The following is a 15,007-nucleotide window of genomic DNA, read 5'->3' as shown; positions in this document are numbered from 1 at the left end:
ATGCCACCAAAATGTGAAGAAACCATAGTAGCACAATCAACAGCAGTAGCAGACAAAACAGGAAGAGGCAACACAACAGCAGCAGGGCCGGTTAGAGGCCCGGTTTGGCCGTCATGGGTGCCGGCCTGGACGGTCTGTGGCCCGGTCATGCCAACCTAGGCGCCGGCCTGGCCGGTCTGGGGGCGGTCTCGTCGGCTTGGGCGCCGGGCTGGAGGGCAGAAGCCCCTGGATTTGCCCCGGCGGGCACCGGCCTAAGAGTCAGTTTTGGCTGGCCTTGGCGGCCTAGGGCCCGGTCTGGCCGGGTGTGGCACCGGCCCGGCCGGTGCATGAGCTGGTCGACCGGTCTTGGCATCGGATCCTGTCGCAAATTTTCTTCTTCTTTGCGTGTCCAAACCTCGAAATTCGCGATTTTGACACATGTAATAGCCATAGACGGTAGAGAAACTGCACAAACCTTCCTCCACGTCAACCTCCTTCAACCTTGAGCCAATCTTCTCCGATGCAAACCGATCCGATGAGATTGATCAACAAAACCTCGCCATGAGCAACCCAGAAATCCGATACCACATAATAAGGATCCAACCGGTGAGTCTATGAGTTTTCCTGATCTTTCATAGCGAGACAACCGGTAGCTAGAATCTCCCAACAACGCGATGAACGCCACCTGGAGAAGAGGGACGAATCCAGCAGGCAACGGACCGATGAATGATACGCCTCAAACCTGAGCTTGACAATCCTTGATGAACACAAGAACCTTCAAAGCGGATCTTTGTTAGATACAAGATAAACGCCAGTGCCATACCTCGGAGGGATGATACACGTGAACACACACAATAGTTTTAACCTAAACTTATCTATCTCTAACCCTAGCCGCACCATCTCCTTATATGAGGGGGTGGTGGACGGCCAGCCCTAGTGGGCCTTCCTAGTTCGACTCAGACTGGCCCAAGTCGAAAACACACAACTTTAATAAAAAACCCTAATTGGCCCACATGTGACCAGAAATATAAAATACATAAATAAGGTAACTAGGCTGGTGGAGTCTTGAAATTGGGCTTCACCTCGGCCTTCATGCCCGTATCACTTGATTTCCTGCACATCATTCAAAGATAGAAAGGATTGCACATTTTTGCAATAATTAGTCATTAGTGCTACACTTAGAGAGAAGTTTAGTCAATTTCTTGACATGGCTAAAGGTTTAAACGTGAGGAAAAATAGCATATTTCATAGACATAAAGTACTAAGATCTATGAAGAACAAGAGAGAAATAGATCAAGATACTGCCACAAACCCATAGTCCAAAGGTGTACTACTCCCTCTTCATCATGGTGGTGCTAAGGAAGACGTTGCAAAAGGTGGATATCCCTCCGGCGGCGGCTCCAACGGAGTTTCCCCCTCCAATCTTTCATGTTGCATCCTCTGTTTTCATGTTTTTTGTGTCTGCGGTGCTCTCCACGAGGAAACCCCTGGGGTCATATATATAGGGATTTTTAGGTCAAATGAAGTCGGTTGGCAAAATATGGAAGCGAATCGGATGATCAACAACGAAAAGAGGGCAGGTGGCGCCCCCTGACGGGCGCGCCACTGGGTCTCTTTTGGGCCTCCATGCCTCCTCTTGAGATCCAAGTTCTCGAGATGCTTCTCGTGATGAAATATTGACGTCCCTAAAATCCTAGCTCAATTTGACTCTGTATAGGTCTCTAAAAGTGAAAAATACACAAGATAGGTCCGAAATACGACACTTTTTCTCGCGTTTAAACCCTCAGCTAAGTCAAGAAATTGACTAAGTTTACCTCTCAACATGCCACTAATGACTGATTATTACAAAGATGTGCAATCTCTTCTATTTTTGGATGATGTGTAGGAAATAATGTCATAATGACAAATGGACATGCAATTACTGAAGAAAATCGCTCAGGAGCACGGCAAAGTTGACTACACTCGCAGAGGCGGTTCCAGGGACTTTAACGGGCATCGGTATGGGCAAGCCCTGCCCGTACCATCTGTTTGTACCATGTGCCGTTGCCTTCCTGAGATCAAACCCTATAAGTTTCGCAAAGGGACAAACGCCAAACAAAGAGCCATTCGTCACCAAACAGAGCCGACATCCATCAGATTGATCTGCACCACACAGAAGGAGATCCACCACCACAGTTCACCCATTCGATCTCCAATCTCCTCCATAGCCATAGCCATCACTGTTTTAATAGAGAACTCCTTGAGAATTAGCAATCATTGTAAGAATATTGTGATTTCAATCTAAGTATTTGTGCAATGATTTCTATCTTTGTTATTTATCTTGATATTATGTGTGAGTAGTCCTCACGTACTGCGGGTTGGGGTGAATCCGCAAGGGAAGAGGTGGGATGAGTGTAGAACGGTGTGCTATCGCGAAACCTCAGTGACAAAGGGGAAAGTACCGGTACATGTTTAGTGATTCATTCAGGATCATGTCACAATCATCTAGCTTAATACTTTGGTCTGTATTCATATGCTTAATAGCTGTTGTTGCTCGCGGCTATGAGGATAATGGTTGGACCAAGAAGCTCATGTCACCTCTGGCTTTAGGGGCAAGAGTATTTACGGATGTGCTACTCACAAATCTCTTATCTCTATTTTATTTGTTACACATATGTGCTTCAATTATATATGTATGCATAGCTGCAGGAGAAACCTTAACCCTATCCTATTTCCATCATTGAACACAACCCCCTTAAAAGTAAACTAGAAAGGTCCGGGAAACATAAAATAAAATAAACTAGCAAGTCTTGTAGACGTTTCCTTTATACCATTTTAGCAGTGCTTCCCAATGTTCGATTAAACATAGGTCTACTAGGGAAAATCTTATCATACTACAATCCGTAATCCGGATCGAAGGTATCAACCCTTTTTCTGGCGCCGTTGTCGGGGAAGCAATTTCACTGTTCCAGTAAGTTTACTAGAGACCTTGTTAGTCATTTTATTTTCGTTTAAGATTTTTACTGTTATTAGTTTACTATTTTTATTCTGTACTTGAAACCCCCAAAAAATGGTTACTTGTTCTTTTACAATCATAAAAGAAAATACCAAAAATATAATCACCATGGCAAAAAAGAATCTTGGGGAATATGCTACCCCCAATGATGATTTTATCCGTGCACCCATAACTCAGCCCACTGTTACATAGGAGAACTATGAAATTAAGCCTAACCTTTTGAGTTTGGTTCAACAGAACCAATTTGGAGGCTCCGCCGCTGAGAACTCAGGTATGCGCTTGAATACATTCACGGAAATATGTGATATGATGCGCATTAAAGATGTTGACCCCAATGTGGTAAAATTACGCTTGTTTCCATTTTTCACTAAGAGGAAAAGCAAAATACTCGTTGCTAGCTTTGCCTAAAGGCACTATAACTTCGATAGGGTTTTCCTGTTCTGCATAGTTATAACCCAAATAAAGGGATCATTGGTAAATCCCCATAAATCAATGTAAAACATGGAAATAACATCATATATTTTTGCAAATATGTGGGAATATGTTTGAATAAAGTACAAATATCATGTATGCATTTACATGCATCTGTGATCCAAATGTAGTTATGCATACTAACAACAAAGTTTGTATAACATCTTTTGCCCTGTCTGCCCATTTCACTAGGGCCAACTTGGAAATATAGGAAAATAAGGTATATCCTTTTGAATAGCCCGGAGCAAAGAACTAAACTTCATGAACACACAATATCCTCGAATTATCAAATATTCTCACTGTTTTTTTTCCTAACTGTCACTTTAGGGATTCACGTGTTCAACCTAATAATAAGCAATACACCTCGCAGATAAATACCAAACTCATATATATGATGGAGCAATATAGATTCAGTACTGAAATCATGTCACTTGGGTCCTAGTAACAAGCATTAAACATAACAAAGGTGTACCAACACTCATATATGAATATCCTCAAGACAAATACCTCAAATATCGACACATAAAGATGATTACATGATCAATCTCATCCAATCCCCATCCACCTCACATGCCTAAACAGAACTACTCACACATGATGATGGGGAGTGAGCATATGGTTGTTGTTGGTGATGACGTTGGTGGCGGTGATGATGAAGAAGCCCTCGAAATCCCCTCAAAATGCCCCCTCTCCGACATGGAGAGAAGGATCAAACTGACCCCCTAAACGAATATCGTGGTCATGGCGGCGCTCTATTTCGTGAAAAATTCCCCCTTCTAGCAGGGTAGGTTTTTAGGGTATATAAGGGGTACGCGAAAGGAGGATGCGAGGCTCGAGGTCCAAATGGGACCCTGTGGCGCGCCTATGCAGGTGGGCGCGCCACTGGTGTTCATTTGGGCATCGTGGCCCCCCTCGTGTGATTCCAAGATCTAGACCCATGTTTTGGTGAAAAACTTCCATGGTATTTTCCTTGATTTTATTTCCTGCGAAAACAGACAGAAAGAAGACTTCTGCTAAAAACAGCGTCAGATTCAGCAGTTTTATGCAAGTATGGTGGGTTTCTGGAGAAAATCCTTGAGCAAAGTGATTGGAAAAGGAGATACATTTGAGATGTATCATGGACATACCCAAGATAAAATTGTAATGCGATCAAGTCATATTGTTTACCGTTGCAATATTTCTTAAAGAGTAGTGACATAATCCTTAGACCGTGAGATCATACTTAATCTCTATCACCGACAGTTGATCTGATTGCATCAAACGTCACAACGTAAAAGTGTGACCATAAAGGTCTCTCTCGGGTATTCCGAAGGGATAGGCTGATGCATATGCATCGAGAGCAGGATTTGTTCATCCATATGACAGATAGATACTCTGGGCCCACTCGGTGAGATTACATCCATAATGTTGCGCAACATATGACTAGGTCGTGAAGATGAAATCACACAGAACGAGTTGAATGGACTTGTCGATAACGATATTGAACTAGGTATGATGATATCGATGAACACATCTTGGACAAGTGCCGATATCAAAGTAACAAAGGGAACATGACATGGTATAGGCGTTCATACACGATCATATCTTCGTAGAACGCACGGGGGTCATTATTGTTCTCTAGAACACCATGATGACCATTGATCGGATAAGTGTCTCAGTCATGTCTGGGTATTCTCAAACCATCGGGTTACATGCCTAAGGGTTCAACGAAACTAAAGATAGGTTTGGATTGATCGGTAAATTGAGAGGGAACATGGGAAAGGGCTCCGAGAGTATCCAAAGGTGTTCAGAATAGTTTGATAGGTGTCTCAAATTATTAGCTATTAAAGAATATATTATTATGTTAATTAAATAAATTAATATATGAAAATATATTTTATTAACTAAAATATGATTTGTTTAATTAAAAAGGCTCCCACCCTAAATGGTCCCCACTTGGAAAAGGGGGCCCAAGAGGGAAGGGTTGCCAGTCACCCCATGGGCCAAGGGAGGTGACTAGGCTAGATCAAGGTGGGGGTGGGGGTCGCCCTAGGGCTGGCCGGTGGCCTCTCCAACTCCCCTCATCCTTTGTCCCACCTTGCCTAGGCAAGTTCCCTTGCCCCCCTTTCCGAGACAGTTGATAGGAGAAAAATACACAATTAATTAGAGAAATATCTCTCTCTAGTTTTTATCTCCATAACCCTACGTACCCAGTACGTGGGAGCCCAAATGGGATCCTGATCCAAAATATCAACTTCCGCAACTCTGTTGGAACGGAGCCGGGAGCATCGTTGAGCATCGTAAGTGTGCAAAAACTGCGAGGTGCTGGAGATACGGCACTAGACGTTGTACATGAACTTCTACTTGACGCTAAGGTCAGCGTCATGTTCGACTACATCATCAACGTTCTAACGGAATGTTTACCGCTTTTTGTCTACAAGGATATGTTGCCGAAACTTTCCCATACATCATTACTAGTAGCTACATCTTGGGAAAATCAGGGTTTGTGTTAAGTAAGAAAATTTTGTTTTATCGAATTCAAGCTTGTCAACTCATGAAGCATAAAGATTGTACTACTTTAGATCATGTGTGGTAGGGTAAGCTTTGTCAATTATGATTTCTGAACTAACCCATCATATATGTTTGTTTGTGTTGTCTATGTGGGTTAGGTATCTCAAGACCTTATGCTTGAAGTTTGTCGTCCATTCGGTGATAATGGAATTGTGAAGATGTACTTAAATGAAGCTTTCCCATAGTCATGTATGGGGTGCAATTGTGAGTCTTCACAAAGCAACAATTATCAAGTGTGGCATTCCATCTTAAATGGAGCCTCAAACATTAAAATCAAGATCAAGCGGGATGCGCAAGGCAAAGGTATGGTCTTTCTAGGTTTTCCTTTTACCGGTCTCAAGGTGGTTGTTGTGAGACTGGTCTATAGGATAGATATCTGCACTACCAATAGGTGCTTTCGGTTGAGTAATTGATGGAGACAACTCTTTGTGTATCAACTCGTTGGGACTCGAGGTGTAGAGTGTTGTAGCAAGCGTCTTTTCCCCACAATGGTGACTCGATGGGTTTATATCGAACTCTCGGGGAATTGGCTTAGAGTTATCTTTTGGTTCTCCTCTTCAAGCAATCTACAAAACAAAGTAAATGTCTTGTGTCCCCAACCTCACTGTGTGGTTGTCAAGCGCAATGTTTCATATTAGTAAACTTGAAATAACTTGTAAATAAATAAATAAAATCTATAACTAGGCAAGCAAAGTAGAAACAATGCAAAATGGTGTTTTTTGGGTTTTGATTTTTGTTTGCTAATGGTAAAAGTATTTTTGTATTTTCGGATGTCATTAACATGGCAAACATAAATGATAGCAAAGGTGTTGGAAAGTTGTTTCTTATGATTACAATTGGACCAGGGTTCATGGGTTCACTTGACTACTCTCTCATAAAGGTTTAGTGGACATAAAACAATTCATGAGCGATATAATATTGGTGAAACTTTACTATTTGTATGATTAACATTTGTATGGACATCAGGTCGTATTAGAGAGATGATGCAACACATCTCTCTTATACTCCTCTAGAAAGGCAAAACTTCATACAATCTAGAATTAAGTATTAACAGAGTATAGCATTTTGTACTTTTATATGATGTTTGAATTAAAAATATTCTACCTTGAATAAACAAGATTATCATAGATGTCACTGGATAGTTATAGGACATGAATTCACTTTATCACTAGAGAGGTAACAAAAGGTAGGTAAAAACCTAGATCACAAATTTGTTGTCAATCAATCACTACCACCATGTTACTCCAACTAATACACACGTTCCCTAGGCATGTTCTCTTATACATGCTGGATAAAAACAAGCACTTAAGCACGGGGTACATAATATGCATCCACTCATACATCCCACACATAATAAGATTTCAATATCAAATACCATCTCATAGTACAAAGATCCACCACATAGGAATTACATATATGACCATCATAATGCGGGGCAACTCATATGATTCTATAACATTGACAGAAAATGTGAAAAATAAATCAAACTACTGCCACAAACAAATAGTCTAGAGGTGGAATACTCCCTCTTCATCATCGTGGTGATTGTGGAGATGTCAGAGAAGGTAGATATCCCTCCGACGGCAGCTCCGATCGAGTTTACCCCTCCAATCTTTGTTGGTTCTATCTCTGTTTTGGTGTTATGTGGTGCTCTCTTCGAGGAACCCCAAGGGACCCTTTTTACAGGCGTTTTTAGGTCAAGACTTCGAGGTAGTGTTTTTGATGGACGGTTGGCGATGCTCAAGGTGGAAAGAGCATGGGAAGCGCGGCCACCCCCTTGGGCCACGCCACCTGGGCTCTTTCGAGCCTTAGGCCTCCTCCCGTGAGGTTCAAGTGCTCCAGGTCCTTCTCTTTGCAAAATATTAAGCCTAAAAAAATCCTAGGCCAATTTGACTCTGTGTATGTCTCTGAAAGATAAAAATACAGCAAACAGGTTTTTCCTGCTCTACAGAGTTATAACCAAAATGAAGGGGGTCATTGGAAAATAGCCAAAAATCAAAATAAAACATGATTATAACATTTTATCAGATGCTAATATGTGGGAATATGTGTCAATAAACTACAAAGTTCATGTATGCATTTCACATGCATTGGTAACTTGATCGCATTGTCTTAGCGAGCTTAATACCTTGCATACTGCATACTTTACATCCCTACTCTTGTTGCTTCTTTGTGTTTCTCCGCATTATGTTCTTGAGCTTGTTGCTAGCTTTTCAACATGCTCGATTTCACCGGAAAACAAATCCGTATGCATCTTCTATTGTGTTTTCGAGTTTGGGTGTTTTCACCTGTTCTTAGGTTGGGGAAGTTTCACTTCTAAAATTGTGTAAAAATATCCTATGTTACTTTCCAACAAAATCGGTTTCATCTCAATTAGAGTTCGGGAACAACGTGAGAAGAGTTTTTAGTTCTCGAAAAATGACCATTTGAATTGTTTCCGCCAAATTGGCGCCTTGTCGTGGTATCGTCACGGCATATGCCATAGGGTGGCTAATCGAAGTGGTTCCTGAGGGATCTCACGGCGGTATCCGGATGCGGGTATGGGCACGAGCGACACGGCGACGTACCCAGGTTCGAGGCCCTCCGATGGAGGTAAAACCTCTACTCCTGCTATGAGTGTATATGATGATCACACGATACAATGGTGCTCCTAGAGCTGTGTCCGGCTGCTCCTGAGAGGCTAAGGGAGACGATGGTCTCTCTCACAGGGCAGCTCTGTAGGTGGGTGAAAGTAATAAACGATCGATCCCCTGCACGAGAGGGGGTAGTGCGGCTTATATAGGCGCCGGCACTTTACATATAAGACCCTATAGTTTACTGGCCGGCTTGGCCGGCTCCGGCTCCCGCTCCTTCCCGAGGCGGTGACGTCAGGAGTGGTTGAGGCATCGTGGCCTGTCCCATCCGACTGCCACGGTCAGCGGTATGGAGAGGAGGTGTCCCTGTCTCCGTCAGCCACTGTAGCCAGTACGGATCGTCGTAAGCCCTGACGGCCTGTCCGGCGCGTGGCACTATTGCTCCACAGTGCCCCGCGCTTTACGGAAGATGGAGTCAGCGTGGACTTTGGGAACCCGGATCACCAACCCGGTTCCTTCCAGTGCAAGACTCGCCAGCCTCGAGTCGGTCTGAGGTACAAACCCCAGTCGGATATGGCTTGTAGAAGCCGGCCCAGCTACAGCATTGGTGGCCGCAGCCAGGCCGACTAGGACCTAGAGCCAACCGGCTTCCGGACCAGCCGGCCACGGCGCCAGCCGGCTGCTCCTCAGCCGGCCTTTGCCGCGAGCCGGCCGGTGGCCAGCCGGCTGCTCCACGTCCATTGCCCTATCCGGGGTCTTCCCCCCGACACTAGCCCCCGAAGCTGGCAAGGTCCTGCGTTTAGAAGGACCTAGGCAGGTTTTCCTGGCTCTTGGATATATTTGACGGCACTTGGAGGGGCCGACTGAGGATTTCCTTTCAGCCGGCTTCGCCCTCATCCGGCTCGTTCCTGCCGGCTGCTTCCAGCCGGCCGCTTTTTACACTTGTATAGTTTTTTGCTTTCTCGCAAGATCTGATGGCGTCTCCGCCTTGCTGACGAATTTTGGTTCGGATGGAACTTATCGTCCGGCTCCGGCTTGCGGCGCGCCGGAGTCTCCGCCGCCTCGGGCCCTGCGCCCGACTTGACTGGTCTGACGCCTGGCCTGGCGGTCGGTTCGTCTGGTCACATCAATGTCCCTCCGGATCCGGTGCGGTAGTGGGCGACGTGGTGTGGCCGTTTCTGGTAACGGTAGCGGTCGTGGGAGGAGTTACGGCGCAGTAAATCCGGAGACGTGGCCCACGTTGGCCACTTGGAGGCCAACCGCCCGCCGCGGTCGGCTATAAATGCCGCGGGGGCGGTATCGAGGCGGCACTTGCCCCTTTCTTCCTCCTCGCGCTCCTGCCTCGCTCCTTCTCTTCACTCGAGCTCTTCGCTGCTCCGACGCCGTTCCTCTTCCGTTCTTCTAGCGAACCTCAGCGAGCGGTTGCCCCGACGATCTTCCGCCGAGCTGCCGCCGCAAACCCGCCAATCCGGCGCCACGGGGCCACGCGCATCGACGGCGCGCCCTTCTCCACCGCGATCTCCTCCGGCGAGGAGCGGCTCTTCTTTGCCCTTCCGCCTCTCCTGGACCTCCTCTTCTTCTTCGTCCTCGATGGCCCAGCCGAGCGGCTCCTGGAAGGGCTCCTATATGCAGGAGGACGACATTGCCCGGCTCGTGCGCCTCCGCCGCATCCCGGCGGGGGTGATTACCAGGGCGCCGGGCGCGGAGAAGGAGCCTCGGCCGGAGCCCGGCGAACGCGTGGTCTTCGGCGCGCATCTTGACCGCGGATTGGGTCTGCCGGCTTCCAACTTCTTCCGCCGGTTCCTCGACCACTTCGGCCTGCAGCCGCACCACCTGCCGGCCAACGCCATGATCCTCCTCAGCTGCTACGTGGCCTTCATGGAAGGCTACGCCGGCTTGTGGCCGGACGTGGAGTTTTGGAGCCGGCTCTTCTACATCAAGGCGCAGACGACCGAAGGCCGCCTGAGGACCTGCGGCGCCGCCTCCATCTATCCTCGCACGGGTACGTCCTTCCCGCGGATTCCGACTGTCGATTCTGTAAAGAATTGGCAGATGTCTTTCTTTTATGTGCGGAACGAGAGCCCGGCCTTCGACCGGCTCAACCTGCCGGAATACAACCCGGCCCCGCCAGTCGGCCGGATCAACTGGGGCTACAACCCCAAGTCCTCGGACCCGGACGCGGAGGTGAACCTCCTGTGGGACTTCCTGGGCGAGTGCGTCGCGGAGGGCCGGCTGAGTGCCGAGGACCTCCTCTGCACCTACATCTCGCGCCGGGTCATACCGCTCCAGTGGCGCGTCCACAAGATCGGCCATATGTCCGGCCGGCTCGACCCGACACGGACGTCGAAGGTGGAGCTCTCCAAGTCCCAGGTGGCTCATCGGGTGAACAACATCACCAAGGCCAACATGCCGGACAACTGGAATTGGGGGCTGCCGCCTTACAGCCGGGAGCAGCCGCCTGAACTGGTAAGTTTAACGTTTTTGCCGTCTTCCGGCTTGCGGCTGCGTGGCCGACTTGATATTTATCTTGTTGTTTTCAGCTTTTCATCCGCCAAGGCATCGAGGATGGCGACTTGGCGACGAAGGTCTGGACGCCGGATCACATCGACCCGGCTGACCTAGCCGGCGACCAAGCCGGCGACGACGATCTGCCGGTGGTGCAGGATCAGGGCGGCCAGGGGGAGCATAACCCGCCGCCCTCGCCTGAGCATGAGCAGGAGCAGGAGCAGGAGCAGGCGGAGCCGGCTCAATCCGGCACGGGGCCCATCCCGGTGGTGCCTCTGCGCGCGGTGCCGCCTACGAGCACGGCGACTTCTGCGCCGAAGGGGAGGAAGCGGGCCGGCGTCGGGTCTACGGCCGCTTCGGAGGCGAGGGCCAAGAAACAGCGCCGGCTGGCGCCCAAGAAGGTCCCGGAGAAAGCCGGGTGAGTTCTTTTTCCTTTGTTGTTTGATTCCTTTTCTTTCCTTCCTCTCTGTACTTATCTTTTCTTGCTTGTTCAACTAGGGCCGCGATTAAGTTTACCCAGGGAGGCGGCTCTCGGCAGGCTCCTCCCGTCACGTCGCCGCTTCAGCGGCAAAGGAGGGAGCCAACCCCGCAACCTTCAGCACGCGCGCGCACGCCGCCGGCTGCTAACGTGCCGCCTGCGGCCACGCCACCTTCTGCGGGGGCGTCTTCTTCTGCCGCGCCTTCTGCGGCGCCTGGCGGCGGAGACCAGGGTCAGTCGGCGCGCCGGCCGACCCTAGACGACATGTTCCCGCGCCGCGCCCCGTTTGTGGAGCAGGCAGCCGGAGCTGGCAGGGGCATGCCATCTGCGGCTGGAGCTGGAGCTGGTAGGGCTGCGCCGCCTTCGACCGGAGTCGGCGGGCCCGCGCCCAACGTCGTGGTGCTGGAGAGCTCCCCGGAAGGAGCGCCTCAAGCGCCGGATGCGACGGCTCCCACCGGGCCGACTGCTTCGACCGCGCCGCCTCCAGCTTCGGAGCCGACGAGGAGGGAGCCGACCGGGAAGGAGCCGGCGAGGGAGGAGCCAGCGCGCTCGAAGGACGCCGACTCCCGGGCGCTGGTAAGGACGAAGGGCCCGCCGGGCCCAACTGAGGGCCTTCATGTGGCCAAGGGGGCCCGGCTGCTGCATGTGCCGTCTGCCTCTGACTCCAGCCTTGGCTCGGCTGGCACTATGGAGGCTGCGTGGCACAAGGCGGATTCTTGCGAGGTGTTCAACCGGGAGGGACAGCCTGGTGCGGCGCCCATGAAGATGGTCTTCTCCGGCTACCGGGCCAGCCTTAAGAACAAGGCCGCCGAGGCCCTTGCCCAGCTAGCAACACTGGAGGATGCTGACAAGGTAGGTGTCTTCTTGTTTTTGCAATTTTGTTATTATCCTGGTAGCCCTCCGAGGCATGGTCCGGCTGCTTGGAGCCGGTCCGGGTTTCGTCTGGATATCTGATTGTTTCTTTCAGGCGGTTACGGAGCGACGCACCGTCTTGTACAACAAGGTGGTGACTAGCTACCACAAGGCCAAGATCGAGCGAGCCGGCTTGGCTCGCGAGCTGGAGGCTGTCAAGGGTGAGGCCTTCTCTCTTTTGACTTGCTTTTCCTGTGAGTTTATTTTTTACTAACGGCCCATTTTTGCCGGCTTGCAGCTGAGGCCGCCCGGATCCCGCAGCTTGAGTCGGACCTCCGAGTTGCCCGCGCTCAATGCGCCACAAGTGAGGAAGCGAACCGGGCTGCTGCCGCCAAGATGAAGGTGGCTGACGGGGAGCTGACACGGCTGCGCCTTCTTGAGGCTAACCATCTCAAGGAACTTGCCGCCCTCAAGAAGGAACAGGAGGAAAAGCTGGAGGGTCTGAGCAAGCGGTTGGAGGAGGTGGAGCGGCAACGGCTTTCGCTCCAGCAAGAGGTGACCACCAAGTCCAACGAGCTGTCGGCCACCGCCAAGCGGTGGTTGGGGGAACTTAGCGCGCTCGACCGCGGCTTGGCGGGTGAGTCTTTTGTCTTATGCCTTCCCTTTTGCCGGCTTTCGGCCGTCGGCTGCCGGCTTAGGTTGGCAGCCGGCGGCAGAAACTTGACTTTTTTGAAATCTCCATCTTCGGGCTGGGGGCAGTCGGTTCTCGCCGGCTGCCGCCAGGCTTACTTTAGGACTTCGAAAATTTGCATTTTTCAGCTTATTTCGGCTTTGATGGCTTCTGACATGCTTTTCTTTTATGCAGCGGCCTTCCCTGAGGCGCAGGAGGAGGCGTTAGCGGCTGTTGGCAGGGCGCGGGAGGATCGCCGGCAGGCCACTGGGGAGCAGAGCTCCGACTGCTTCACCATGGACGACTATCTGGCGTCCATCGCCGCCCGCGTGGAGCCGGTCACCAAGCTTGGCTGGGAGCTGCGGAAGGCGGCGGAGGAGCTGGTCCGACTGCTGTGGCCGACGGAGACGCTGCCGGAAGATCTCTCCAATCTCATCGCTTGGCTGGACAGGGCTCCCGACCGCTTCTTGGACTGGAAGGAGTCGGCCACGCGCGCCGGAGCCGATATGGCGCTATCTTTTGTGCTCTCCTGGTATAACGAGGTTAGCCTCGACCAGTTGGAGTTCCGGCGCGCCGACGTGGAGGACAAGCTCCCGGCGGAGAACAAGACTGCTCGGCTTGCCCGCGCCTGCGCCATTGCCGACTTCGTCGACAAGTCCATCTTCATCGCGGACCCGAATCCGCCGTCTGACGACGAGGAGGAGGAGGCTGAGGACGAGGAGGCGGACGACGTGCTCGAGGATGATCCGGCAGCCGGCTCTGCTGATGCTCCTCCGGCTGGTCCTGGTTCAGCCGGTGCTTAGCTTCTACCTGTCTTTCGATTGTTGCTTTTGCAAGACAATTCGTTAAATCCCCGGGATGCCGGGTGCATATGTAAGACAATATTATCGCCCTTTAATTATGTCACACTTTAATGTGTTTGTTAATCATTTTGCGTGCCGAGTTGCTTTCTTTCGACTCGTTCGCTTTTTCCCATCCGCCCCACTCTTTGGCTGTGCCCTTGCCGGTCGTACGTCCGACTTGCGATCCGTCGCCGGATCAAGAGCGGGCCGCTGGGTGAGGCCGATAGTATTTCAGTCGAACGAGCTGAATTCGGCAATCCGGCACTTTTATGAAAAGTTGCAAGTCAACTCGCTTTTACTCTTTCCCTTAGTCGTTTTTCGCGTGCCGGCTCCCTAGGCCTTACTCCCGCCAGCCGGACAGCCGGGTTGCGGTCTGTAGCTGGATCGGAAGCCGGCTGTCGGAAACCGGATCACGTTACTGAGCCGACCGCGTGAGAGGGTTCAAGCCAATTGGCGAAACAAGGTAAAGTACGCGAAAAACTTGTCGGAAACGGCGCTCTCGGCGCAAGCTTTTTCATAACTTACAAAAGGGATACAAGGGATACATACATTCCTGCTCTCATGTGTAAAATGGGCGGAGTAACCTGACATTCCAGGGACATTTAGTCTCCTCGTCAGCCTTGTCCGGCTTGTTTTTCTTAGCCTCTTGGGCATCTATGAGATAGTAGGAATCATTGCCTACTGCCTTGCTCACGATGAAGGGACCCTCCCATGGGGATGACAGTTTATGCTGTCCGGCTGTCCGCTGGATCAGTCGGAGCACTAGGTCTCCTTCTCGGAATGCCAAGGGCTGGACCTTCCGGCTGTGATAGCGTCGGAGGCTTTGCTGGTAGATAGTAGATCTAGACTCAGCCAGCAACCGGGCCTCTTCGACCAGGTCAACTCCATCTTCGCGAGCTTCTTTGGCTTCGGCTTCTGTGTAGAGCTTGATCCTTGGCGCATCATGCTCGATATCAGTCGGCAGGACGGCTTCGGCCCCGTATACGAGGAAAAATGGTGTGAAGCCGACTGAGCGGTTTGTCGTTGTGCGCAGGCTCCACAGCACATTGGGCAGTTCTTCGATCCAGCAACCGGCTGCTCGCTCGAGCGGCT

The 15,007-nt window shown here is 50.4% G+C and overlaps 1 protein-coding gene across 1 annotated transcript; it reads left to right on the top strand.

Annotated features, from left to right (window-relative positions):
- Positions 1-10,974: 10,974 nt before the first annotated feature.
- LOC139835838 (uncharacterized) lies at positions 10,975-13,972 on the top strand. The gene is made up of 3 exons (XM_071825707.1): positions 10,975-11,034; positions 12,860-13,040; positions 13,269-13,972. The coding sequence occupies exons 1-3, from the start codon at positions 10,975-10,977 to the stop codon at positions 13,874-13,876; spliced, it is 849 nt and encodes a 282-aa protein (XP_071681808.1). The 3' UTR covers positions 13,877-13,972.
- Positions 13,973-15,007: the final 1,035 nt, after the last annotated feature.

The sequence above is a fragment of the Lolium perenne genome, chromosome 2 (genome assembly GCF_019359855.2).
Source record: "Lolium perenne isolate Kyuss_39 chromosome 2, Kyuss_2.0, whole genome shotgun sequence".
Lineage (NCBI taxonomy): Eukaryota > Viridiplantae > Streptophyta > Magnoliopsida > Poales > Poaceae > Lolium > Lolium perenne.
This window is presented reverse-complemented; position numbering and strand designations above follow the sequence as displayed.